The sequence below is a fragment of the Rhinolophus hipposideros genome (assembly GCF_964194185.1).
Source record: "Rhinolophus hipposideros genome assembly, chromosome: 11".
Classification (NCBI taxonomy): domain Eukaryota; kingdom Metazoa; phylum Chordata; class Mammalia; order Chiroptera; family Rhinolophidae; genus Rhinolophus; species Rhinolophus hipposideros.
Genome location: NC_138057.1, coordinates 2,566,292 through 2,592,893, shown reverse-complemented (window position 1 = coordinate 2,592,893; position 26,602 = coordinate 2,566,292). Strand labels below are relative to the sequence as shown.

The 26,602-nt window shown below is 44.7% G+C and overlaps 1 protein-coding gene across 3 annotated transcripts; it reads right to left on the bottom strand.

Moving 5' to 3' along the window:
- Nucleotides 1-8,915: 8,915 nt before the first annotated feature.
- NFIL3 (nuclear factor, interleukin 3 regulated) lies at nucleotides 8,916-24,902 on the bottom strand. Of its 3 annotated transcripts, none has more exons than XM_081066135.1 (2): nucleotides 24,811-24,902; nucleotides 8,916-10,773 (listed from the first exon to the last, which is right to left on the bottom strand). In XM_081066135.1, the coding sequence occupies exon 2, from the start codon at nucleotides 10,598-10,600 to the stop codon at nucleotides 9,212-9,214; it is 1,389 nt and encodes a 462-aa protein (XP_080922261.1). In that variant the 5' UTR covers nucleotides 10,601-10,773; nucleotides 24,811-24,902; the 3' UTR covers nucleotides 8,916-9,211. The 3 variants fall into 3 exon arrangements, with proteins under 3 accessions (XP_080922261.1, XP_080922262.1, XP_080922260.1); XM_081066136.1 differs by lacking the exon at nucleotides 24,811-24,902 and adding an exon at nucleotides 11,073-11,639; XM_081066134.1 differs by lacking the exon at nucleotides 24,811-24,902 and having other exon boundaries at nucleotides 8,916-12,871.
- Between the last annotated feature and the right edge of the window lie 1,700 nt (nucleotides 24,903-26,602).

Genomic DNA, 26,602 nt, shown 5'->3' with positions numbered 1-26,602 from the left:
TGTGGCAAAGAAGAGTTGGAAATGAGGAACTGCTGTAGTAGCCCCCGTTGAGGCAATCAGGCCTAAACTGATTGGGTAAAATATGTATTTGTCCGTTCTTTCTGACTTCTGCCTTTGAAAGTGCTACTGGTTCTGATGTACAGCAGTATGCACTGTGGTTAGGAGCATGGCTTCTGAAACCACACCCTGGCCCCCCCAAGTACCAGTTCTGGGAGCTTGGGCAGGTGTGATGGGTAGTTTTATGTGTCAGCTTGATTGCCCACAGGGTGCCCAGATTATATCCGATTCTGGATGTGTCTGTGAGGGTGTTTCTAGATGAGGTTAACATTTCAATCAGTGGACTGAGTAAAACAGAATTCCCTCCCCAGTGGGTGGGCCTCATCCAATCTGGTGAGGCCTGGACAGAACAAAAGGCAGAGGAAGGGAGGAAGGGAGAGTCCCTCTCTGCCTGACTGTTGAGCTGGGACATCTCATCTCACCTCTCCTGCCAGCGGACTGGGGTTTACACCACTGGTTCCCCTGGTTCTGAAGCCTTTATACTCAAACTGCATTATACAACTGGCTTGGCTCTCCTGGGTTTCCAGCTTGCAGACGGCAGATCATGGGATTTCTCAGCCCTCATGGTTGCATGAACCATTCTTCATGACTCTCAATCTCTCTTCCTCCAGACACATACATAGAAAGATAGATAGAGAGATAGAGAGAGAGAGAGAGAGAGAGAGAGAGAGAGAGAGATAGAGAGAGATAGATATAGATGATATATAGGTATACATATAGATGTTGAGATAGACATAGAGATAGGTAGATATACAGACATATATAGAGAGACAGAGATAGATAATATACATATATATATATATAGATATAGACATTCTCATATCCTATTAGTTCTGTTTCTCCAGAGAATACTGATTCCTACCACAGGATAACTTCACATTCCCATGACGAGCTATGCAAAGGGACACTGCTGGGACACAGGAAGCGCTTCCAAAAGTATGGATGTCAGTGCCACTGCAGAATCCCAGAGTGCTGCAAAGTCTCATGCATGCATGCTCACTGCAGAGGTCAACTGTGGACAGCCACAACCCCCGACACAAAACATCTCCCTTCATACAGGCAGGAAAGTCCTCTGAATGCCACTTCCCAGTTTGCTGTCACCTGGGTCTCCACCTGGGGGAGGGGAAGGAAGGTGCAGAGGAAATGTTGCCAGTTCTCGGTGGAGCCCTCACCGTAATTTCATCTGCGTAAAGTACACCGTGAGTTCTTTAAAGCTCACTCAGAATAAAATGACCTGCTGTTCGAATTTTTTATTATGCTTCCCTTCTAAGTACATTATTACCACATTTTTCAGGCAAAGTTCAATTTTTGGTGCTCTATTCATGGCATTTAGGCACTGAGAACTTGGCAAAAACATAGGCAGTGACAAACAAAAAGTAGTAGGTTCTAATGATTGCTTGTATTTCCTTTTGCTTAGCCATTGTTTATTGCTTTCATGAGTTATTATATTACAATGTTTTGCATCATTGAACATTTTGGCCTGAGGTTCATTCACTTCCAAACTCAATGAACACAAAGAGTGACACTTTCTTCATTTCTGCTTTATTGAGTGACTGTAAGGAGGTACTAAGGTGATTCTTCCTACCTGGGAAAATGAGTTTCCTCTGTTTTGCAAGTTAGGCCTAAGTTGCATACTAACGAGGAAGTGAAGTGGAGAATACAGGAGATTATCTGGATTTTAGAAAAAGACATTCATTTACAGTATCAAAAAACTCACAATGCTGGATTATCTAAATAATTATCACAATTTCGCTCGGCAGTTATGTAGACATGCTATTAGATGCCATTTGGCACACAACATAAAAGGAATACAAATCAAAGGGGCAAAAAATAATTTATTGTGACATTTATCACGCTTTGTAGAAGTCCAAGAATAGGTTCATTGCGATCCACCTTCCCAGTAACCCTGGCTCAACTGAGTCATTATTGGTGAAGCCTTCAGAAAATGCTGATGCACGTGGGCAAGTAAGAGCTTTTCAGCTAAATTTCAGACTTCTATTTGTCATATCATACCGTCACGTGGTTTTCAGATTTTACGAGGGAGAAGTAATCTTATGACTGCCCACTGGTGGTGGTCCTGAGTGCAGAATGGCTTAAGCCACGATGCTGACAACTGAGGAAAGAGCAGGGCGTGTGCCACCAAAGGCAGGCCCAAGTATGAGCGTGCTCCCTTCTGTTCAGCAGCTGGGTTGACGGGGAGCCCAAGAACACCATCGTCTTAAAGCTATTCAGATATAAACCGCTTGGGGGGAAAGGCTGGTTGTGTGTGTGGCAGTTCAGGAGTGAGGTTAACATTTGAATCAGTGGACAGAGTAAAACAGAATGCCCTCCCCAGTGAGTGGGCCTCATCCAATCTGGATAAATTCTGAGAAAAAGAACTACTGCCCCTGACCTCACCCTTCCCCGACTGCAGCTCTGGGCTGCCTTGTGTCCCACACAGCTGCCACCTCCTCTTCCAGCCCCGGCTGGCTGTCCTCTTTTTCCTCCAGGAGCCCCCACTGCACCCCACCCCCACCCCTGCCATTTCTTCTTGGCAGGTCCGGCCCTATCACCTCACAGAGAACCTTCTCTTCTCCCATTGTTTTTTTTTGTTTTGTTTTTACAGTGAAAAAATTTTGCATTTAGAATTAGGCAGCTGGACTCAGTGTAGATGATCCCAAGTTTGTTGGCAACATCCAAAGCATCATAGATAGGAGCCAGTCAAACACATGCCTTCTTCTCTCCATCAGGCCTGATCAGGTGCTGACCTTGGCCCCGTCAATGTTATAGAGCTTCTTCCCAGTCTGTCTGATCTGGGGTTTGTTGGCCTTGACACAATGAACACAAGTGTATTGTGGTCTTCTCTCTTCTTCATGGTGAATCGGTAGTTAAGGGGAATTTGATGATGACACAGTGGTGAAGCTTGTTTCTCCAGGGGGCGCGCTTCCGAGGATATTTAGGCTGCCTTCGGGGCCGCAGTGTCTTGGGCCTTCGGAAGGTGGGTGACATCCGGACCTTCTTTTTTTGTGGCTGTGGACTCCTTTCGGGGCTGTTTTCTTTGCCTTCAAAACCTTTGCTTTGGCTTCGGCTTTGGGAGGGGTAAGGCCTTTCTTCTTCGCTTTTGTCGCCATCTTCTCCCATCTTTCTATCCGCCAACACTACTTCCTTTTCCTCCCACGTTTTCTAATTCTATTGCCATCCGTTTTCTCTGTACAATTCAGTGCACATGTGGACAGGACTAGCAGAATGGAGAAACAGTGGGTACAGGCTTCAAAGGCAAGTGAAAGTTGGTGGCTTCCAGTGCACTTGGGGACATGTCCAACCTTGTGACATGGATATGTAAAGGTGATCTGTCACTTTCAATCCCAGCCCTGCTGGGGCACTGGGCTGCTGGGTGGCAGGGAGATCAGCAACGCTTACCCTTCTTCATGGGACAGGAGGGCTCACTGCCTGCCCACAGCTGTCCAGGAGCCTGTTGTGGAACTACTGGGAAAGGTCCACCCCAGGCACCACATTGCATCAGCCCAGCTTCCACCAGAGCTTCTAAAGACTCTGCTGTGCGCCCTCCCACAGTATTCTTCCCAACTGGCCAGGAACCCTTCTCCCAATTCCATCCCTAGCCTCCCCAAATCTCTCATTTCCCTGCCCTCTGTTCTCCTTACTTCAGACTTGAAATCACCTGTGACTCCAGCCCTTCCACTCTTTCAGCTGTTTCCAAGATTCGTTTCCTACAGCCATTCCTAAGTGACTCGGGCGATTCCTTACGGATGGAATTCAAGGTCCCTTGCAACTGGTTCTACATTCACTTCTGAATTATTTTTCTTACCAATTCTCTAAGTAGACTGACTTCTTCAGGGAGGCAGAATACTTTCACTGCTTCCCCAGTGGTGGTGAGCCCCCGGCTCAATGGTTTTCCATTGTCCAAGTTCTAATCCCCCTGCAGCGCAGTTCTTTTCTCACAGATGTCCCTCGGTCCCGGTCCCATCCTGTGTGACTGCAGCCTGTTCCCGAGGTCCTGTCACAGGCATCTCTTGCCCACACAATCTACCTGTCAGGAACGTCTGTTAGCTTTACCATTGTTAGTGTTTTGGTCTTTCTTTCACAAGCAAATTCGAAATTCTTCAAAAGGAGAAACTCTTTTTGCTGTTTCCTCCAGGGTGGGTAGCACAAAAGTGGGTGGAAACCCACAGGCAATTCCCATTTACTAATCATTAGCAGCCCCTCCCCCCAAGCCCTGACATCCAGATAAGGTCTTCTCTCAACCTCAGCTGTGTGTTGTCAAAGTCCAAGGCCCCTCCAGTTCCTGAGGGTTCCCATGGCCTCAGCCTTCACCGTCACCCGGCCTTGGCCCTGGCTCCTAGGTGGGCTGCCGTACTCTGCAGAGTGCTGACCGGATACAAAGTCCAGCAAACATACAAAAATCCATTCACACAAAGCATTTGAGTCTAGTTAGTACAGACAATTTGAGGAGGAAATGGAAATGTTGCACATATTCAGCAGTGTCCCCTGCTGTCCCTCTCTCTCCTGCTCTTCTCTCTTCTCTCTCTTCCCTTCCTGTCAAAAGTAGCCCCCAAACCCCCATCCAAGACACACAAGCCACCACCCCACTGGCTCTCACTTTCTCTGCAAAGCCACCTACCTCCTTCTCTTGGTGCCCAGGACCTGCTGACATCATTGTTTTTAGGGTTTTCCTGTGACCTCAATAGTGCATCAAAGTTATTTTCTCAAAAAGGAAGTTCCCTCTGTCGTGGGAAATCTGGCACAGCTGTTAGAATAACTTTTTTTAAACCTTGTTACACTGAATTGTCTGCTTACTTCAAGGGTGGTTCGTTCTGAGGTTTCTCCTGTTCCTCATCTCCCTTCTGTTTAATAGCTATATATTGCTGCTGAATGACTTCCTGTCCCCTCCTTTCCTGTCCTCATGATTTCGTCCACGTGCACCTTCCAAAGGATGTATTCTTGACCTACAGAACCTTGGACTTTATTGCAGCACTTTTCCCAAAGTGACCTTCTCCTTCTCAGGTGGGTAAGACTCACACAGAGACATCAAAAATGGCCGCTATCCCCAAAGGGTTACTTAGCTTGTTGAGTCCTTTATGAAGTCCTTCTACTCGTCTGCCATGGCATTACCAATAGTCAACAACAGCCATCACTCCTTGGCAATCCCTCACACGCTGACTCAGCAGCAACAGCCGCAGCCACTCCTGACTGGCTGAGAGCTCTTTGTCACTTCCTAATGCTGCCTACTCTCCTCTGCCAAGACGGCTCTCACTGACCTCCATGAGTTCTTTCTCCTTATGTCCTTTAGAATCGGTCTCAGCTACCAACTCTGTGGAAAAAACTCCCAGTCCTTAAACCTGTCGTATTTTATGTGGCTTTCCGGGAAGATATCTTAGTTCACGTGTTCCTAATTAGGCTGCAGTGCATAATTCTGAATTGTCTTTTAATTCTCAATCCTCACTGGTATCTCGAGTTTCCCACAATGTCCCATACTTGGCAAATTTTTCTCATTTAAATTTTCCTGGTGCACATACCTTGTGGGGCACTATACAAATCATCCCAGTAGTTGTACTCCCCAAACAAGCCTTAACCCCTGCCCCAAGCACACAAAAACCCTAAAACCAAGCAGGCACCACCGATGATTCTGATTTTTAAGGGATAATGTCTAGTGTTCAGAAATGAGTTGAGCCAGCTCCCAGTTCACAGAGCCCGTTTTTGGGGCATCAGACTTTAGAAGAGGGAGTATGCTTGAGACCTCTGTGAACTGGAAGGTCTTAGAGATGTTACCTGTTTTCATTTGGGAGTATTTGTTCCTTGGAGATAAAAAGTGGAGTTGTTACACAACTATTGGGCAATAGAACAGTAGATGCTCAGATAGCAGTTACGCTAACTGACAGAAAAAAGCCACTCACAACATACACTTTATTGCCCCCACTTTTCTCCTGCAGAATAGACTCTCCAGTCTCATTTCCCAGGTTGTGTCAGGGAAAGGACTAAGGTGCCAGGCCACACTTTGCCTGCTTGCCTGCCTTGTCCTGTTCCCTCTGGCTGCAGTGAGAGCTTTGGCAAGCTGTCCTCTCAGTCTCAACGTTGTCTTTTATGAAAAGATACGGGAGGGACACAGGAGGGTCGTGCTGCTGGGTGGGCGGCCTGGGGACACTGTGCCTACATCCCACGGGACTGTGGGCTGAGGGGCAGGTCCTGCTCTGAGCCCAACCACCACATGCTGCTCCCGCTCACCTGTGCTGGGCAGGTAGAGGGAAATGTACTGTTTCAGCTGCAATGTCCCAATGAGCCCACTGCCGACCACCCAGCTCCCCTCCCCATCCTGGTGTCCAGTGCGGGGTGGACCTCAGGGGATGTCTGTGTTCTGCTGGCCGCGGCTTCCTCCCTGTTGAGGCCCACCTGACAACCATCTTTCTGGGAATTCTTAGGACTCCTGGTGCTGAGTCTTCTGTTTCTTACGTTTGGGGTAGTTGTACAGTTATTTGGCTTTAAATACATTTCATATCATTTTTTAGAACTTTGTGAAAGAGAGAGGCAGTAGCATTCCTCAGTTCACATCATGAAACTAGTATCATGGTGTAATTTGACTTTTTATTTCTCTGGTTCTTAATGTGAGGATTGCTAGTTTACGTCATCCTTTTATTTTTAAGGAGTGCCACAACATCTTTGATCCTTGAAATCATGAAGCAATGACTAAGGAAAAGGGCATCCCATGTGATCTGTTCACCACAATAGCTAACATTAGCAATTAATCTGGAAGGTGTCTCAGGTTGGCCACTTGGCTCCTGCGCTGCTGATGGATGCAGTTCTTCCTGGAAATTACTCAAGATTTACCTCTTGCTGTTGTCCACTTGTTCTCATTCTCCCTTACAGTTTATCAACTTACCTTAGTATATTCTCCTACTTTGTTTCCCCGAAAATAAGACCTAGCCTGACAATCAGCTCTAATGCGTCTTTTGGAACAAAAATTAATATAAGACCTGGTATTATATTATACTGTTATATTATACCCAGTCTTATATTACATTATATAAAATCTGGTCTTATATAAGACCGGGTCTTATAGTAAAATAAGACCTGGTCTCATAGTAAAATAAGACCCGGTCTTATATTAATTTTTGCTGCAAAAGACGCACTAGAGCTGATTGTCCAGCTAGGTCTTATTTTCGGGGAAACATGGTATTTCAAGCTGTGAAATCTCCCACTCGACTGGGTGCCTCTGAATGTTGGCTACTGTACCTCTCAGCAAGGGTGTGCCTGGTATAGCAGGACCGTCATCCTTGTGTTGGAACATCTTGTGTTGCTACAACCAACATTCTACTGGGAGTTGACTCATGGTAAGCTGCAGGGAGCTAAAGCTTTTTCCCCCCTCCATATGTAGTTATTTTATTTTATTGTCTTTTTTTTCCCCAGTTGTCAACTTTGACAGCCTTTAACTTTTTTTTTGTTCAACACTGGAACCTGACTTTACATTGTATCCCTATTATAATTAAGGTTAGAGTCATTGCAGCCATTCTAGACTGTCAAACACTTTTGGATCCTGACTGCCATCCAATATTTTAGCCCCTTTGTGCTTTGTAACATTGGCAAACGAGCTGGGTTTGCCTCTGGGCTTCACCCAGTCTAGTAAAACACTGAAGAGAGAAGGCCCAGGCCAAGACGGGCAACACATTTCTCTAAGAGCCAGGAGTTTCAGAGAAAACTGGCTTCTGTGCCCAAAGTGGATGGCATGTGTGTGTATAACTGGCATAGCCTTTCATTCAAAGAACCACATTTTAAACATATAAAACTGCAAGAAGTTTAACACATCAAAAATCAGGCTTTCATTCAAATTGAGCAGTCCAAAGACTGCAGACCCCTAAAATGAAATGTTACAATCAGGGTCTACAATCAGTCTCTAGCGTGAGCTACAGGTAACAGAGTGAGAGGGTTAAGTCACTCTGCACGTGTTCTATGACATCTCAAGTCCCTTCACCTACTTCTAGAAAAGAGGTCAGTGTGGAAAGAGATGATTGGGAAGAGGCCTCTGGTGAGGAGAGTAGCTGTGGACAAAGCTGTGCCTGACCAACAGCCCCATGGGGATGCCAGCTGTTTTGATGAAGTGTACTCGGCCTGTGTTTGACAGCCTTTGAGGGATCAGTGGAGGATTCCAGAAGAATCTTCATAATGGTCTTGTCAATTTACTTAAAATGATGCTTTCCTCTGGATTTGTATATTATAAAGAGTTCCAAACTAGAGCTCTTATTTATATTCATCATTAACAAATTATAAAAAGAGAAACCAAGTCATAATATACACTCAGATTATGTATGCTGGAATGTGATAATTGATGTGTTCTTTGAAATTTTGGGAACTAAATAAAAACAGAATTTCATTAGCTTAATTCCCTAGATGGTTATACTCTAGAACTGTTAAGATTTTTAATAACATAAAATGACTTCATCCTTAGACTTTATCCACGCTTTTAAAAGAAACTCTAATTAATGAAGTGGGTCAGTGACTCAACTATATACGTCCATGTGTCATACTTAAAAAGAGAGATGACTAAAGGTAGGCTAATGCCAACTTGGAACTTTCTATTTAAAAAAAAAAACTTAACGCTAAAGAAAAACAGACAAGGGGGAACAAATTAGTCTCAAACGTAAGAAAATTCATTATTTTTTTCCTTCTCTTTGTTAGGTTTTCAAACGTATTATATAGCCTGGGCCAAACTAGAAGAAACAGAAATTATTTGCTGAACTCACACTTAGGTTTTCCCTTACTCAGGGGAGAAAAATCCCCTAAATAAGTAAAATGCAGACCAGCTTAACATCTATTTTTGTAACTTAAATTGCTTTTTCTTTACCCTAAAATCAAACACAATGGGGCAGAAATTCTGTGTTTGTCACCAATCCTTTATTTAAACTGGTAACTTACACACTTTATAATAGAACAACAAAAATAATGTTCAATATATACACAACCTTTGCATGGACTATGACTATACACAAGGCAGAGTGATAACACAATCTAATCTTCATAATAATTTGTGCACAAAAAGACACCTGACAGACATGTGAACATTACAGTGAAATGACATCACAGGTCCAGTGAAAATTTAGCCTAATACAAAACATACTCATCTATTGCAAATGACATCTCTAAATGCCCAGAGCTTGTCAGTAGTAATTTACCCAGAGTCCGAAGCTGAGATTTGGTGTGTGGCTATAAGTCTCTTAAGTGAGACCACCTCTGCAGATAAGTTTGCTATCCCTTGCTTCAAAAACAAATTCTCTGGGTCAGAAACTTTGTAGCCATTGTCTTTCATTTCAACAACTCCAGTTTTGAAACTATTCTGAGTTTTGCCATTAAGTTCTTTTTGATGCCAGTGTTCTGATCTGAGAGACCAATCTTGGATGTTAGTCACTTGCACTGAAAAAGGAGTGAGAGAAGAATGTACCATATTTGGGGCACTATGCTTCTCGAGTTCGAAATGTCTCTTAGCTGTCATGTCAACAGGCGAAGAAAGTTTTTGTGTGGCATCAAATTCATTATCGAATGCCTCTACTTTTATCTGCATGGCTTTGGCTTTAATCCGGAGCTTGTGTGGCAAAGCAGAGGAATTCACTTCTGGAACTTTAACCACTGTGGCATGTACATGCTGAAGTTCCACGGGAGAGTGGATTGGGCCTTTGGGAACCTGCTGCTCATCTTCCCCATCGGATGACTTTCCTACCGTACCATCATCGGTTTCTGACGTTCTCGGGGAGTTACTGGAGGAGCGGTTGACCTGCAGGAGAGGTGGGGAGTGTGAGTAGCCAGGAAAAGTGTTTCCCACATAGTTCTGATACACGGACGCTCGGTAGCTGCCGCGGTCCTCTCTCGGCTCTCTTGCGTAGCTCTCCAGTTCCACCGGCTCCTGCTTGATGACTTGGAACTTCCTGTCAGGACTTCTGCAGCCATTCTGCCCAGGGCCTTCCTGAGAATGTTCTAGTGAGGACACTTCTGAAACATCAGATAGAGAGCTCTGCGGAGAATGCTTAATGACAGAAATGCAGCTGCTGGTCACCACGGTCGGCTCGTGCTCATCCACAAAGGAGCTCACACTCGATTTGGAAGTCTGGTAGTCTTGAAAGTACACAGCTGTAGAATTACTGAGTTTCTGGATCTCTTGGGCATATGCTGTAGAGCTAATTAAACCAAACTTTAATTTTAGGGAAAGCAGTTCAGCTTTTAAAGTGGCATTTTCTTCTCCCAGTGCAATTAGTTTGTTCTCTAAAACCAGGTCATTTAGTCGACGCTTTTCCCGCGATCTCTTGGCAGCTTCATTATTTTTCCGCCTTTTTTCCCAATACATGGCATCTTTCTTCTCATCAGGAATGAATTCTCGTTTCCTGCGGCATGCTGAAGATTTGTTTTTCCCCACACTTCCTTCACTTAGAAGAAGCTCTTCTCCTGTTGCCAAGTCTTCAGAGACTTCAGTTAAAGCAGAATTAAGCACCATCATCTTGTCCACACTGCTCCCGGGATCAAGAGATGCCTGCTCTTTCTTGATGGTCTGCATTTTTCTCAGCTGCATGAGAAACAGCCTGCGCCTAGCTATATGGTGCAGGAGAACAAATTATTTTCCCAGGATTCTCAAATGCTTTAAAAACTGTGGTTTAAAATCCATCAATATTCTTCCTTTTGTTCCACTGTCCAGGATAAATCTTTCCAGCCCCTACTGAATGGAGCAGGAGTCTTCTAGGTAACCTGCAAGAGATGAAAGAAACAGTTATCCATTTAGTAAATATTTATTGCCAATGATGTACCGGAACTATGCTTAGCATATAGGGTACACAGGTCTGAACAAGACACGATTTTTTCCTTGGAGCTTGGAATCTTGAAAATGAAATAAGCGGGCCGGCCCGGTGGCGCAGGCGGTTAGAGCTCCGTGCTCCTGATTCCGAAGGCTGCCGGTTCGATTCCCACATGGGCCAGTGGGCTCTCAACAAAAAAATAAATAAAAAATGTATATACATAGAAAATGAAATAAGCGCCCAAACACTTACACTGTAAAGTTGTAAAGGACAAATCCCCAGTGAGACCTATTGGCAAAGTAATTAATATGTGATCCAGGAGAGTGAGAGAAACACCAACACCGCCTGCCCCAGGGAGAAACAGAGGAAGGCTGTTACAGGAAAAGAAACAGTGGGGTGGAGCGTGCGGGATGGCACATTACAGGAAGGAAATGACAGATCACCTCTGGTTGGTAAGTTTTAAAATAGTGCTTGCATATGGTGGTGCTTCTGAAAAATTTAACATTTGTATCACGGAGAAACAAACAAGCTCACCTCTTAAGAGGAACTTTTCCAAGGAAAATCCTTCACTATCAGTAAACAAAATCTGCAATTATGTGGAATGAAATATAAACGGAGCTCAATTTTTATTTCCACAAGAACTAAAAGCCACACAAACAACTGAGTTGTAGTTGTTTTAATCTGACCCTTATGTGGAAACAACCTGTCCCTCACACCCGACTGCCTGGTGGGCTTACATCCAGCTCATTCCACCAGGTGACAACACACCTGAATGTAAAGGACTCTTCTCAATAAATACATCTCTTCTGACACTTCTGTTCTATGAGGTTAGAAACGTTCTTTTTTCTGGTTCCTTCAAATTGACTTATCAAACATTCTCTTAAGAGTGAAGCGTCCAAAGATCCTTTTTTGGTCTTGAAAGTTCTGTCAAAATAGATCTCATTTATATAGTAACTTTGGACTAAAATAAAACTGACTATTCAACGTGTTTTTTTTTTTTAAATACAGTGCATTCTTAAAACTTAAAAGTTATTTTAAACGGAGAGAATGTAATTTTGGAAAGAATTTATCTCCATTTTACTAATTAGTTTCAAACAAGATATAGAACTCAAAAATAGAACCATCAACAAGCTTCCTCTTACATGGATGAAATATTTATAATCTGAATTTGACTTGCCATGAAATAATAAAACCATATTACATTCCAAAACAATCTTTTTGTGGTGGTTTTTTGGATCTGAGTTTCTAGACGGGATTTCCCCGGCTCCTTTTCCAGAAAATAACACTTTCATAAAGGACATGTGATAAGACAAGCATTCATTCAGCACTATCTGCATACGGCATATCTACCCTGCTACATCGAAAAGATGTCATGGTTTTGTTTAATGTCACTCTTTTTTGTGCACAGTTTTATAATGACTAATGAAATGAAATGTTTATTTTTGTTTTTAATTGTTTTATTTTTCAATTATAGTTGACATACAATATTAGACTAGTTTCAGGTGTACCACATAGTGACTAGACATTTATATACCTTATGAAGTGATCACCCCTATAAACCTAGTACCCGTTTGACACCATATATAGTAATTATAATATCACTGACTGTATTCCCTGTGCTATATTTTACATCCCCATGATTATTTTGTAACTACCAATTTCTACTTCTTAATCTTTTTCCTTTTTCACCCACTGTCTCAATCCCCCTCCAAGCTGGAAACCATCAAAATGTTATCTTTTGCGTTTCTATTTTGTTTATTTATTTTGTTCTTCAGATTCCACATACAAGTGAAATCATATGGCATTTGTCTTTCTCAGTCTAACTTAACTGTGCATTCAGCACAACACCCTCTAGGTCCATCCATGTTGCTACAGATGGCAAGATTTCATTCTTTCTTAGGACTGAGTAATATCCTATTGTATATATGTACCACCTCTTCTTTATCCATTCATCGACTGATGGACACCCTGGCTGTCTCTACATCTTGGCCATTGTAAACAGTGCTGCAATGGACACATGGATGCGCATGTCTCTTTGAAGTAGTGGTCTGTGTTTCTTCAGATAAATACCCAGAAGTGGGATTACTGGGTCCTTCTTTGTCTCTTGTTACAGCCTTAGTTTTAAAGTCTATTTTCTCTGGTATAAGTATTACTACCCCGGATTTTTTGTTTCCATTTTCATGAAATATCTTCTTGCATCCCTTTACTTTCAGTCTGTGTATGTCTTTCGATTTGAAGTGACTTTTTTGTAGGCAGCATATGTAAGGTTCTTATTTTCTTACCCTATCTTTTCAATGAGCATTTAATCAGCTTACATTTAAAGTAACTGTTGATAGATACGTAGTTATTGCCATTTTGTCTATCTGTCTATCATCTGTCTATCGTCTTAAAGAAGTCCCTCTAAGATTCCTTGTAATACTAGTTTGGTGGTGAGGAACTCTTTTAGCTTTTTCTTGTCTGGGAAGCTCTTTATGATAGCTTTGCTGGATAGAGTAATCTCTGTTGTAGGTCCTTGCTTTTCATCACTTTGAGTATTTCCTGCTAATCCCTCCTGGCCTGCAAAGTTTCTGTTGAGAAATCAGCTGACAATCGTATGGGAGCTCCCTTGTAAATAACTAGATTGCCTTTTCTTCCTTCTTTTAGGACTCTGTTTGCATTTAACCTTTGGCATTTCAATTATGTGTCTTGGTGTGGGCCTCTTTGGGTTCATCTTGCTTGGGACTCTCTGCACTTTCTGGGCTTGTATATCTCTTTCCTTCACCAGGTTAGGAAAGTTTTCCATCATTATTTCTTCAAAAAGGTTTTCGATTCCTTGCTCTCTCTCTTCCCCTTCTGGTACCCCCATAATGTGAATGTTGGTATTCTTGATGTCCCAGAGGCCCCTTAAGCTCTCCTCAATTTTTTGGATTCTTTTCTTTTGTTGTTCTGATTGAGTGTTTTACGCTATATTGTCTTCTAAATCCTTGATTCGATCCTATGCTTCATCTAATCTACTGTTGATTCCCTGTAATGTATTCTCCATTTCTGTTATTGTATTCCTAATATCTGATTCTTTTTTTTTTGTAATGTTTTCTATCTCCATTTTTGTGTTTCGTATATCTTTATTAAAGTTCTCCCTGAAATCATTGAGCATTCTTATAACCACTGCTTGGAACTTTGCATCTGATAGATTGCTTATCTCTGTTTCACTTAGTTCTTTTTCTGGACTTGTGTTCTGTTCTTTCATTTGGTACCTGTTTCTGTCTCCCCATTCTGGCTGCCTCCCTGTGTTTGTTTCTATGTATTAGGTAGAGCTGCTATGTCTCCTGGTCTTAGTAATCTTATGTAGTAGGTGTGCTGTGGGGCTTAGCGGTGCAGTCTTTCTGGTCATGAGATCCAGGTGCTCCAGGTGTGTCTTTTGTGTGGGTTGTGTGTCCCCTCCTGTTGTAGTTGAGCCTTGGTTAATAACTGCACATCAATGGGAGGGGCTGACCCTCAGGCTGATTGGTTTTGAGGACTAGCCATGACTACAGTGGAGGAGCTGTTGTGCAGGAGCTGACCCTATGGAGAAGGATTTGCTTTAACATTGCTCTGGTGACTGCCCAGTCTACCCTTTGGGTTTGTTGCCCATGGAGGCAGTTGAATAGTGCTCTGGCTTGGTCCCATGCTGGCTACCAGGCATGCCACCCTGGGGACTCCTGGGAGGGGCTCCACCACAGGCCAAGTTCAGCTGCAGTTTGTGCCTTGCTCAGGCCACAAAGCAATCCACAGATGGCAGCCACCTGCACTGGGCCTACAGATATCTGGGAAAGGCAAAGCCGTGATCCAAGACCGGCTGCTGCTATGCCAGCTGAGGCTGCTCAGCAGGAGGTACGGGGCACGTTGAGGTCAGATGCTGCTTATCTGAGGTTTGTGAACCTTTGAGAGATTTTAGGAAACTCTATGCATGAACTAAGATAGGCTGTTTGTACGGAAAAGCTACTGGAAGAGGCTTGGGTGGTTTCACAAGTTGGGTTGGGCAGGGTCTCAGGGAATCACCAGGGCAGGGTGAACAGTGTTAGCCAGGTTGACAGGGACTCAGATATGGCAGCCACATGCATCTGCCCACTGGGTGAAGGCAGTGTTCAACAAAGAAATAATGGCTTCTGCCAGCACTTCTGTCTGGGAGAAAGCTGCCTCTCTATCCCTTGCCCTGAAGCCAGACAATTTGGTTCCTCATTGTGTAACCCTGGTGCTTTTCGAGCTGTAGCTCAAAGCACGTGAGTCCGTCAGGGAGTAAATCCATGCGCTGGCCCTTTAAGAGGAGAGCCTGGGACTGCAACTGCCCTCTGTCTCACTCAGCCACTGATTTTCACAACCAGAAGTTGTGGGGACTTCTCTCCCCGGCACTGGAACCCTGGGTTGGGGAGTCTGGTGTGGGGCTGGGACCTCTTGCTCCTCCGAGGGTACCTCTGTAGCTGAGATATCCCTCCCAATTTTTAACAGTCATACGCAGGTGTGGGGCCAGCCCATTCCACATCTCTGTCCGTCCTACCAGTCTTATTATGGCTTCTTCTGTATATCCTTAATTGTAGGACTTCTGTGCGGCTAGACTTCAGGTGACTCTCGATGGTTGTTCTGTAATTTAGTTGTAATTTTGATGTTGTCGTGAGAGAAGGTGAGCACAATGTTTACCTACTGCGCCATCTTGACTGGATGTGTCCGAAATGAAGTTTAATTTTATTAGCTGGAAAAGCCTGCCAGCTTCTTGTGTCTTTTCCAGAAGGAATGATGTAATAATTTCAAGATCATAAAGAATAAGGTTTAATGTCATGTTTTTGTCTGAGTCAACACAGAAACATGAGTTGTGGCTTAGGGAAACTTGTGACTATTAACACCTAGTTTCTGTTTATTTTTGATAATCCAATTTAATTGCAAATGAAGGGAAAGAGTCTACCACAGTAGGCAGTGATGGTATACAAAGATAATGTTTACCACATAGTAAACCAGCACTACTACTTTCTATATTTCCACTTAGGTTTTGTCTTCTGACACAAAACCCCGTTTTTCCTCTATACGGAATGGATTCTTTCGTCCTCTTAAGGCTCTATATTCCCTAATTCAGGTAAGTCCTTCCCCTTCGAGTCCTTGCCAAAGCATAGAGAACACAATCCTACTTCCATTGACTGAAAGTACCCCACTTGTCTTAAAATCTTTTAACCCCTTTCTTCTAAGTGTCTAAATACTGATGTCCACTTTAGCATCTCCACAACTTTGTTGGTACATTTAAACCTGCAGAAAACCTCATTTCTTTTTAATCTCCTTCCTATTTGAACTTTACTACATGTAACTAGAATCTGGGATTCCTCCCTAATCTGCACAAATTAATTGCTGCTATGACTCCATTACCAAATCACCACATACTACCTTAAGATATTTTCTACATTATTTATCAAATAATCTTGCAGTGCTGAAAACAGTTTATCAGCAGCATGAGACAAGGTAGAGAGAGGTGCTGATACACTATGTAGAGCCACTGTGTACCTTCCTACATGTTTGTTTTGTACATCAACTGTACTGCAAAGTATAGTAAGTCCTTCCTTAATGTCCTCGATAGGTTCTATAACTTTGTGCGAAACGACATCTAACTAAACCAACTTTATCACTGGCTAACTGATAGAAGCAAAAATTTCTACAGCATCTCATCAACGTTATAACAAAATGACGTTGAATGAAATGTTATTGGAGGACCTGCTGTATTCAGGGCATAAATTAATATATGTTTGTATCCTAGCAAAAAACTGAACATATCAGCTACTCAATATGTATTTGACTGACAGTCACTCATCTCCCATACTTACGTAAGTTTTGTAACCAAAATACTTTTGTGATACTTTCTTTTAATATTATTTTGTAAATTCTGAAAATGATGTTTTACTTATTAACAGAGAGCTTCTCTTATTCATTAATTGATTTCTTCCCCACATGTGGAGCACCTGCTGTGTACCCAGCCCTGACCCAGCCTGGGGGCACAATATGACAGAAGGAAAAACCAAACTCCCAAGAATCAAGGGACTCCTAGTCTTTGGTGGGAGAGAGACTCAAGACAGTGGGAAGCAATGGGTGTGCAAGGAGTGACACCAGTCGGGGGCCTGGCACAAATACCATATTGTTTCTAGCTCAATTGCTTTTTTCTTGGTGTGGTGATAAAACAAAAAACAATCATAATAGGTGCCATTTACTGAACACTTACTATGCAACAGGCACTGTGGGCCTGTCATTTCAATACCGTCACAATAACCATTTTCAGATGTGAAAAATAAGGCTCAGAAAAGTTAAGCAACTTGCCCAGTATCACACAGGTAGTTATATGGCAGAGCTAAGACTCCAGCCCAATGCTTACTCCAATCCAATTCCTATAATTTGCAGAGGTTTGTTCTGGTGTACATTCCTACAACGCATCTCATTTATATACAGCTCCAATTCTGTATTGTTATTTCTGAGTAACACGTACCCATTTGCTAAGTTACTCTGAAGACAATAAGACACTATTAGCTGCTGTCAGAACTTCTTTAAGACAACAAAGTATCACCTGGAACTTTTCTCCAGCTTCCTCAGAGTTGTTTTATATTCTTCAGATTATTTAATGAATTGAGAAAACATTCTAAATTTTCATCTCTCTGCTGAAATTTTCATCTCCTGGCAATCTTATTTATGCTAAAATAAATACAAGAAAAGAAAAACCACAGCTATGGACATCATCACCTGTGATTTTTTTAAAAAAACAAAACCAGAAATGTATCCATTTTCAACACAGAGGTGGGGTGAAGAGCTAAAACAGAAAGACTGAGTGACATTCCCATCACATAGCAGTTGAGGGCAGAGATGGGCCCTAGAATCCATGTAAGTCTCTCAGCAATGAACTTAAGTTAGGGCGAACACAAAGGCAGTTTACAAAGCCTCGTAAAAACACCAGTATTTATACTCAACTAATGACTTTATTTCAAATTCCAAAGTTTCCCTCTTATGATTAATGTAACAATCACTTCACCCCTGCCTCATGTATTCAGGTCACCACTAACACTGTGCTATACCAGTCACCACTTCAGTTTCCTTTTTGGTGAGTAATTGACACTAAATGCCAATTCTATGAGTTGGTGTATGCAGCATGTTCAGCTTCATCGCACATTGGATAATACGGCTGCTTCTTAAAAACAGAGAAATTTAAGAGCAAGAGTCATTACATTCCAATGGACATGTTTTCCCACACCCAATTTGGGCGTGCTGTCACTAGTTAATGCTTTTTTATACTGCATCGCACTATCTCTATAGGCAGCAGTTATATTTCATAAGCCTGGAGTTTTAAAGTCAAGTAAGTCAGATGACTTAAATATTATTTTTAATTAAGATTAAAAGTTGGTTTAAAAAATTCTCTAAAAGAATAAAACTTTACAACATAAATTCTAGACCAAATTTCTCCTCCAGGAGTGAGTGACCTCATTATTTATGTTTACAATGAATCACAGACCTGTATCTTCCTTGGCCTGCAACACATCTGTCAGAGAAATAATGGTTGACAATTCAAACTCTTTACAAGACAAGAAAAGAAGAAACATTTTGTTTCAAGTGTCTAAAATCTTACCAATAGTTTAGATGTTAAAATCTAGAATGGACAAATTTTATTATCTCTTTAAGGAAGAAATCTTATTCTAAAATGCTTCTTATATATATTTTGATTTAAAAATTCTGTCAATAAAAGATGAAATACTATTTCATGTGCTCAATGATATGGAAACATTTTTATAGAACTATCTCATTGTCCTCTGCTCTCTTGAATATGCTGTCTATTCCCTCAGAGGTATAGTATAGATACCATTAAAGAAAAAAATCCTTTTATGTGAAACTGTAAGCCATCTCCACTAAGCAGGCAGTTTTTGTTTTTGAGATAAGTGCCATTCTAGTGAGAAAAAAAAAGTTAAATCAATTCACAACTCTTTAAACTATTAATACTAGCAAAATGTTAACCTACATTTTCTTCCTATGGGTAAAATCCATGATATGATTGTTCCAATAAAATATTTTACTTTTTTATGAATAAAAATGAAAGCCAGTATTTAAAAGCATAGATAAAATAGAAAAATGAATAAACAGATACAATGAAGGATAGAATGGGATGAAAAGCCTCAGGAAATACTGAAGTTCCAGGAAAGGATTTTCTTATCAGTCTGAAGAAATAAAAGGCTTTTAAAATTTAACAAACAAACAAACAAACAAACACTATGTTAAACCTCTCCAAGTGCCAATGAAGTGCCTCCCATTGAAAATATAATTGTCTCTAGTAACACAGATTTTAAAGCCAGAGAGAAAGGTGTGCTTGATCGAACACAGACATAAACAGATGCTGTCCCCCTTTGCCAAAGTTTATCCTATCACAGCAACAAAGTGACCTACTTTTTCTATTTGGGTGCATCCTAAATAAATGGGTCAAAACCTGATCAAGTTTATGATGAATGAAAATATTTCAAGTTTCTTGCTCCTCACCCTCCACAAAGGGCTACTTGAAAATTAGATTTAAACTTAATAAATGACAACATTGCATTTTATTATAGCAGTGAAATAACTTAAGGAATTGAAACAAAATAGTATAACTCAACATTCTTTAAGAAAAGAGGCCAATGTTTGCAACCTAGCACCCAATGAATATACTCTGAAGACTGGGTACTGATGCTAACACAACGGCAGGGTTTGAGAATTCGAGACAGAACCACCCTCACTAAAGAGGGAGAGGGGGGAATGGAATAGCAGTGCATTTTTAAAATCTGCAGTCTTCAAAACGGGGATAGGGATCATTAGTTTTCTTGAAACTTTCAGAAAGATAATTTATCAGTCTAGCCAACTCTAAGCTGAACTCTTAAGGGACACTAACAATCACAAAGTAACTCAGTTACAGGAAATTTTGCCATGGGTAAGTGATACCAGAGTCAGCCAACAGCAGTAACGATGGCAAAAATGGTGTGGGTGCAGGGAGTAGGTGGGGGGAGGGTACAGTAGGGAAAGTTCTAGAATGTTTGTAATTATACTGAAGGATCATTCCAATTCTCCTCAGCTTAATTTTTTGATTGCTTCTTTTTAATTTCACTTTATTTCCCAGTGAGCAGATGATTACAAATGCCATTTGCTTTACTATATGCCTTAGGAACAGGATAGGTTTTTTAAAATGTTTACTTTTAGTGTTTATTGGAAGGCTACTTAATTGTAGTTTAAGATCCCTGGAAAGTTAATTAATAAAAGACACCATGTTCTGATAACTAAAAGGCTTATAAACATCATTCTGATTCCAATGAAACCGCAAAAATTGCTAGGAAAGGCATCTAGTAAATCCCTACTAAACTTTCTTATAAAAACAAGCTTATGCTCTCTAATTAAAACCATATGAGAAACAGTACTTTTTTTTTTAAGTACAGGAAAGTTATTTGCAAAGAAATTTGAGAGATAATTGGGAGTGGTGGTAATACAAATTCATTTTGAAACTGAAAAACTCTTATGTAATGTCTGTGATCAAAGGTCAACGTGTTTCAACATTCTCGTATGAGTCCGATTTGGATAAAAATCAACTCGAGTATAATTTAGAAAAATAACAGGATATCAAACAATGTGTCAACCCTGTGAAATACAGGCCTACCTTACAAAAACAAGAGATGAATATTAAGGGAAACTTCAATTACATTGTTTCTGTCATATTTTGAATTGAATCCCAAGTGTGTTCTCATTTCTCTATACAAATTAAAAATAAACAACTTTTAACAGCATCGATGCCATCTGGATTACAATGGAAATAATGAAGTATGTGTGATTTTAGCTCGGGTAAAAATAAAGGCTACGCAACATGACTGCACCTTTTCCACTCCCTGCTGCAATCACAGTCACGTCTCAGAACCGACTCTATGGACACTGGCAAGGTCAACTAGAAATATCCACTCAGCTGGTGAGTCAGGCACATTGCTCAACCCGGGAAAGGGCTCTCACAAAGGGTTTTAACTTGCAGGTTGTTGCATCACAGTCATGTTATAAATGCACATTGCAAAGATAAGCCTTTAACACAGAAAAGGAAATTGCTTCAAAAATTACAGTGAGCTGGCACTCACATTCAGGGAAGGAAGAGAGACAGAAGGGGGGTGTTACCAGCATGCCCCCCACTTTCCCGTGTTCAGGCTACTAGTCAATTTCTCTGTGCCTCCACTCCCTGACTTATAAAATGGGGATGATAACAGAACACTCAACACAGTTCCTAACACATGCCGCTTAAGTGTTTAGTCAATATGAGCTCTTAATCTCATTTCTGAGGAGTGAGCAGTCCAAGGCAATGATGAAGATTAGTTCTAAGCCTTTGTAGCCTCTCCTGATTCTTAGTGAAGCACTTGCCCTATGTCACAAGTATATGGTAAACCAACTGAAACTTTCTTCTGTGTTAGACAAAGGCGACAAACATCAGCAAGTTCACCCTTATGAGCTACACACACTCCCTCTCAAATCTCAGACCACTGAATTTTAGATGCAGAGGTTATCCAGGCCAAGGAAAACTATCACAGAGAGGTCAACTGGAAAAAGCACATCTGTTTGGCACTTTTTACATTATTCTTGCCACCATCAAGATATCTCTCTGTTCCTTCAAACAGTTCCCCAAAACATTAACCCAAAGTCTTGGGAAGTTTGAGATACTGCAATCCTGTCAAGAATTCCCTTCAAACTTAATTACTATTGAACATTACAATGGCAAAAGGTTTTGAGAAAAAAGTTCATCATTAGTACAAGCAACAAGTGTCTCAAAAAGGATCTTTAATTATGGGCTTAATACAAACTTCAATCCTTACCATTACTGCACAGAGATTTGCAGAGTAAAACGAAGGTGAATATCTTTGTTTAAAAAAAATTTGGCTCCTGGTCAATTAAACAGGAAGCATGTACTGTGCTCCTCACAACTGCCCGGCTCCACAGGTTTTATTTCCTCGGTTTACCCTGGAGGCCCATGGAAATCAGGGCAGTACCCAAGATCGCAGGCAGGGCCTGGGACTTAGCTCCTCCCGGCCCAGAGCCTGTGCTCTTAGACGACACCAAAGGAGTTCTCTAAACACTGACAGTGGCCTGAAACCCAAGAGACAAACTCTAAGGCACAGGTGTAGGATATGATCCCATAGAAGCCAATTTTTATCAAAGCTGACTGCAATGACGCTCTTTGCTCTTTGAGAGAACCTCCGTGAGGCCGCCGACCTCACTTGCAGGAGCAATCTCAGACTTGTCTGTGCCAGGATGAAAGAACTGTACTCTTACTATAGGACCGCAGCGTCCGCGTGGGCGTTTTGATTTTTGTTTTATTTTGAACTCGGGGGATTCGAGCTCTCTCTACTCTAGCCTTTGACCACGTAAACTGAATTGCATTGGCTTAACTAGCCACACTCAAGCTGGACCCTCCTTTCCACCATCAAGGCTGGAGCGCCCTCACTCCCCCCGCCCCCTCATTTCTGTGGTCTGCTGGCATTTGGAGGTTTTCTCAGGTCTTTTTCATTTCACGAATCCAGAAGCGCTCTGCTCGGAAATACAATGAAGCCTCCTGGAACAAAGGTATATGCGGTGCTCGAGGCTCCCGGTGCAGAGAGGAGGCAGGCCGCTGGAGCGGCCCTCTCCGCTCGGCCTCGCCCCGGGTCCCTCCCTTCTCTCCCGCTCCCCTCCCCACCTCCCCGGCTCCCGTTCCCTCCTCCCCTGCTGCTCCCCTCCCCTACCCGGACCCAGCAAACCCCCAGCGCACGCGAACCGCGCCGCCCCGGGACCCGCCCCCTGCCCCCCGCTGAGTGGGCGGCGCAGCGGGGCCTCCTCACCGCCGGGACCCCCGCGCCAGAACAAAGGAATGTGGGGAGGGGGCGAAGAGTAGCGCAGGCCTCGGAGCGGCCCCAGTCCCAGCGCCGCCCAGGGCGCTTCCGGGTGCGGACCCGAGGCCCCCTCGCGCCACCCCCACGCCCTCCAGATCCCCGGGGCCCGCAGGAGGGAGGGGCGCGCCGGGAAGCACTAACGCACCACTGAAGGTCGCCATCGCACGGGGGCGGTGCGCGGCCCTTTGCAGGCCCGGGGCTCCCAGCTAGAGCTCCAGAGTAGGTCGGGGTCTGACACCGGCAGCCCGGAGCAATACTAGCTTCTTGGAAAGCGACTGAAATTTGGGGTAATATAATTTATTCCAGTGGTGAATCTACAATATGCCCCCCAACCCCACACTTTAATTATTTAAATGTTATCTTAGGGTGAAAAATCTGACATATACACATGTATTAACACATACTTACACTACGTGAAAGTCCAGGTAGAAATTTAAAACCTGGCTATATTATATGTTCATCTATATTCACATGAATATAGGTTACCCAGACAAAAATACAATCTACTAACCTACATTTGTTTCCCATAAATCATATGTGGTCTGGAGAAAAATAAATTACGATGTGAAATAAACACTTGTGACCTCATTCGCTGTTGTTATTTACAAAAGCCAAGAACAGCAGATGACACTTGGCCATCCTCTGCTTTCTCTCAGGGAACAGCACTTTCCTAAGGTGTCCTTTTAAAAAGATAAACGGGAGTCAGCATCCAGCAAATCACCGGGCTCTGCGAAATGCCTTCCTAAAAATACAATCTTATCAAAGGTCTCCGAAGGAGCGGAGTTAAAACTACAGCAAATGGCCTTGAACTTGTATTTGCACACAGCCCTAGAGAAAACACCAGAAATAGCACTGCGAGGCCACAATTGTTAAAATGTGATAGGGCTAAATTTAGAAGAACGCACAATTCATTTAGGGCGAAAGACACACATTCGGCAGCATGAGCACGCTCAACGCTTACCCGGTTGTCTACATTCCTGTTTAAAATAGCCTTTAAAAAAAAAACTGTTACAGTGACATTTAAAGGCTGAGATTGTCCTACTTTCTTTGTAACAAGATTATAAAATCACGTAATTAGCTCCCTCTTCCTATGCTCACTGCCAGCAATTCGGCAGTTACATAATGTAACATTTCCAGGAAACTATTATGTGATCTGTCTTGTCGTGCCTGAAAAAGCAATGACAATAAGGTGAGGAAAAGGGCTGACTGCATGGAATGCATTAAAATTAGGAAGGTGGGGAGGTTAACGCCACAAAGGTTCCTTCCAGATTTAAAATAATAGCTCAGAAGACCTAAAGGGCGAACCCGGGTAGTATCCGAGGTCAGCATTCTTCCTTTCACGTTGTGAAGGAGTGTTTAAAAATGTACTCGGGACGTACTATATAGATGTAAATAACGATCTAACACTCCGCGCTGCGCTAAAAGTACCAAGTCATTGCCCACGTACGAGCACATTCCCAGGTCAGCCCGTAAGCCTCGCCAACATTTCACCGTGGGCAGATTATGCAACAAGGACAAACCCACGACCTCCCCGAGCGCTGCTACAACACGCTGACGACAAACAGGGTGGAAAGCGTCTGTGCACACAGCGCGGTCACGAACACCGCCGCGCAGGCATTCTCCGAATGCCGTCACCATTCACGCCACTAACCGTTCCTCAAGAAAATCAAGACTACTCCCCGTGACTCCATCGCGCTGTCCCCCGCCCCAGGCCCGCGGAAAGCACAAGAAAGGAGAGAGCGCTGCCCTTCCCTCCCGAGACGGCTCAGCCTCGACTCAGCCTCCCGGCGCTCCTCTCTACCAAAACATCAATTTTCCCGAAATCAGGAGACATTATGCAACAGCAGCGGGGGGAGCGCGAACCAGCCCGGTCTACGTGCCGGCGCGAGAGCGCTGCAATCAAAGCAGCCACCTTAAGGTGGCGAGTCCCCTCCAGACAAGCCAGCAAAAGTTTATGTAACGAACGCCCCGCGCACACGCGCCGCCGCCCGCCGGCCCCGCGCGCAGCCCGGCCCGCGTCCCGCGTCCCGCGTCCCCTCGGCCGCGCGCCCCGGGAGCGGGCGGGGAGCCGGGCGCCGGGCCGGGCCGGCGGTGGGCGGAGCGCTTACCGTGTTCCTGCTCTCGGGCCGGCGAGCCAGGCGGACGGGAGAAAGAACCAGGGCCGGGAGCGGGGCCCGGCGGCGCTCGGGCTCGGGCCGGGCTGCGGGCGGCGGGCGGCGGGCGGCGGCGAGGGCGCGGCGGGAGGCGGGCAGGCGCCGGTCGGCGGGCGCCGCGGCCGCGCGAGGAGATGTGTGTTAGTAGGTCAGTTCCGAGCGCCGCGCTACGTCGCCGCCCGCCAGCCCCGCCGTGACGGGCGGCCGCAGCCCCAATCGCCGCGCCCGCCCCCGCCCCCCCGCGCTCCGCCAATGGCCGCGGCCGACAGAGGCGGGCTCTCCGTGGCCCCGCCCCCGCCTGCTGCCCTCCTGCGGCGCCGCGGGGAGCCCGAGTGCCTCCCGGGCCTGGGCCGCCGCGCCTCGCGAGCGCCGGGAGGGCCCGCACCCCGGGTCCCACCCGCGGCTGCGCGACGACTGCGCGGCGGCCTCGAGCGGGACTTGCCTGGGGAGGCGCCCGCGACCCCACCCTCGCTGTCCCGCTGCCCGCGTCGCGGCCTTCGCGCGCCGGTCTCCGCGGCGCCTCCCTGAGCCCTGCGACCCGCGCTGCTTCGCAGAGCCGCTTTTTGTCTCCCCAGGCGCGCACCGGCCCGGCTACCTGTTGCCGGCGGAGAATCCGGCCGCCAGCCGCGGCCACCGGGCGTGGCGGGGGCCTCCGCCCGCCCCTCCCCGCACACGCGCGGGGGAACCCGCTTGGCCTTGAGGTGGCGAGAGGGGGCCTTGGGGACGGAGGGACGCCGGCGAGCTGCTAACCGCGCGGTGGGCGGGCGCGGGGCGGGCTGGCGGCGGGTCCGAGCCCCCGCGCCTCTCCCGGGGACGCAAAGCGCGACGCGCACGACGCCGCCCCTGCACAGTTAGGGCGAAGACGACGGCCGCAGAGTCGTTGCGTGCGAGGACCGGGAAACGAGGTCCGTCTGGCCGCGGGCCGCGCGGGGCGCTGCTTCTGGGGTGGAGACGCAGTGCGGGGGCTTCCGGTGACCTGGGAGCTGGTAGCTCGGGACTGTCCTTTCTGCCCCTCACTGTGTGCGTTTGTCATCTCCCCCAAATTCCCGGGCGACGTAAGAGACGTAAAGAAGTGGGAGAAAGGGCACCTCGCGGCGGGTTCTTAAGTCCTCGAGCTACAGGCTGCACCGGCACGTGGCCTTTACAGAGGGAACACCGTGCGTGTACAGGATAGAGGGAAGGGCAGTGCCCTTCTGTGAAGGGAGCCATATTCCTGACAGTGACGCAGGCTTGCCCAAATAGGGAATGTGGCAGGTGGCAAAGGACCTCTTGCTCTGCTTGGACTATGTGGGAGCTGGGATGAATGCCTTCCGTGACTTTCCACTTCTTTTTCCTCTTAATAAAAATACACTTTTAAAAAAAATTTGGAGCTAACACTAAAGAGGAGTGGAGTGAACCGCCAGCAGCCATCAGTGGTGTCCACCCATCATTGATAAAAAAAAATCTGCTCCGCTAGGTTTGTCTCTTTTCTTCCTTCCCCATTCTCATGTTACACAGTTATAAGTACCCGACGAGTGATGATTAAAAATGTTGCTCACATTTCCGTAGTGTTTTTGGAAAGTCTTAGGTTGCAAACTGTCCTCCGAAGGGCAACGCTTGTTTCTGAACGCAAGCTTGTTCACAGTTCATCCCTCAAAGTATAGACCTACCCACACAGCCCTGATCACTTAGACTTGCAGTGTGGGTTCTAACATCTTCCCCAAATCCACCTTCCCATGTGCTCACAAATTCAAAAAGCACATCTGTG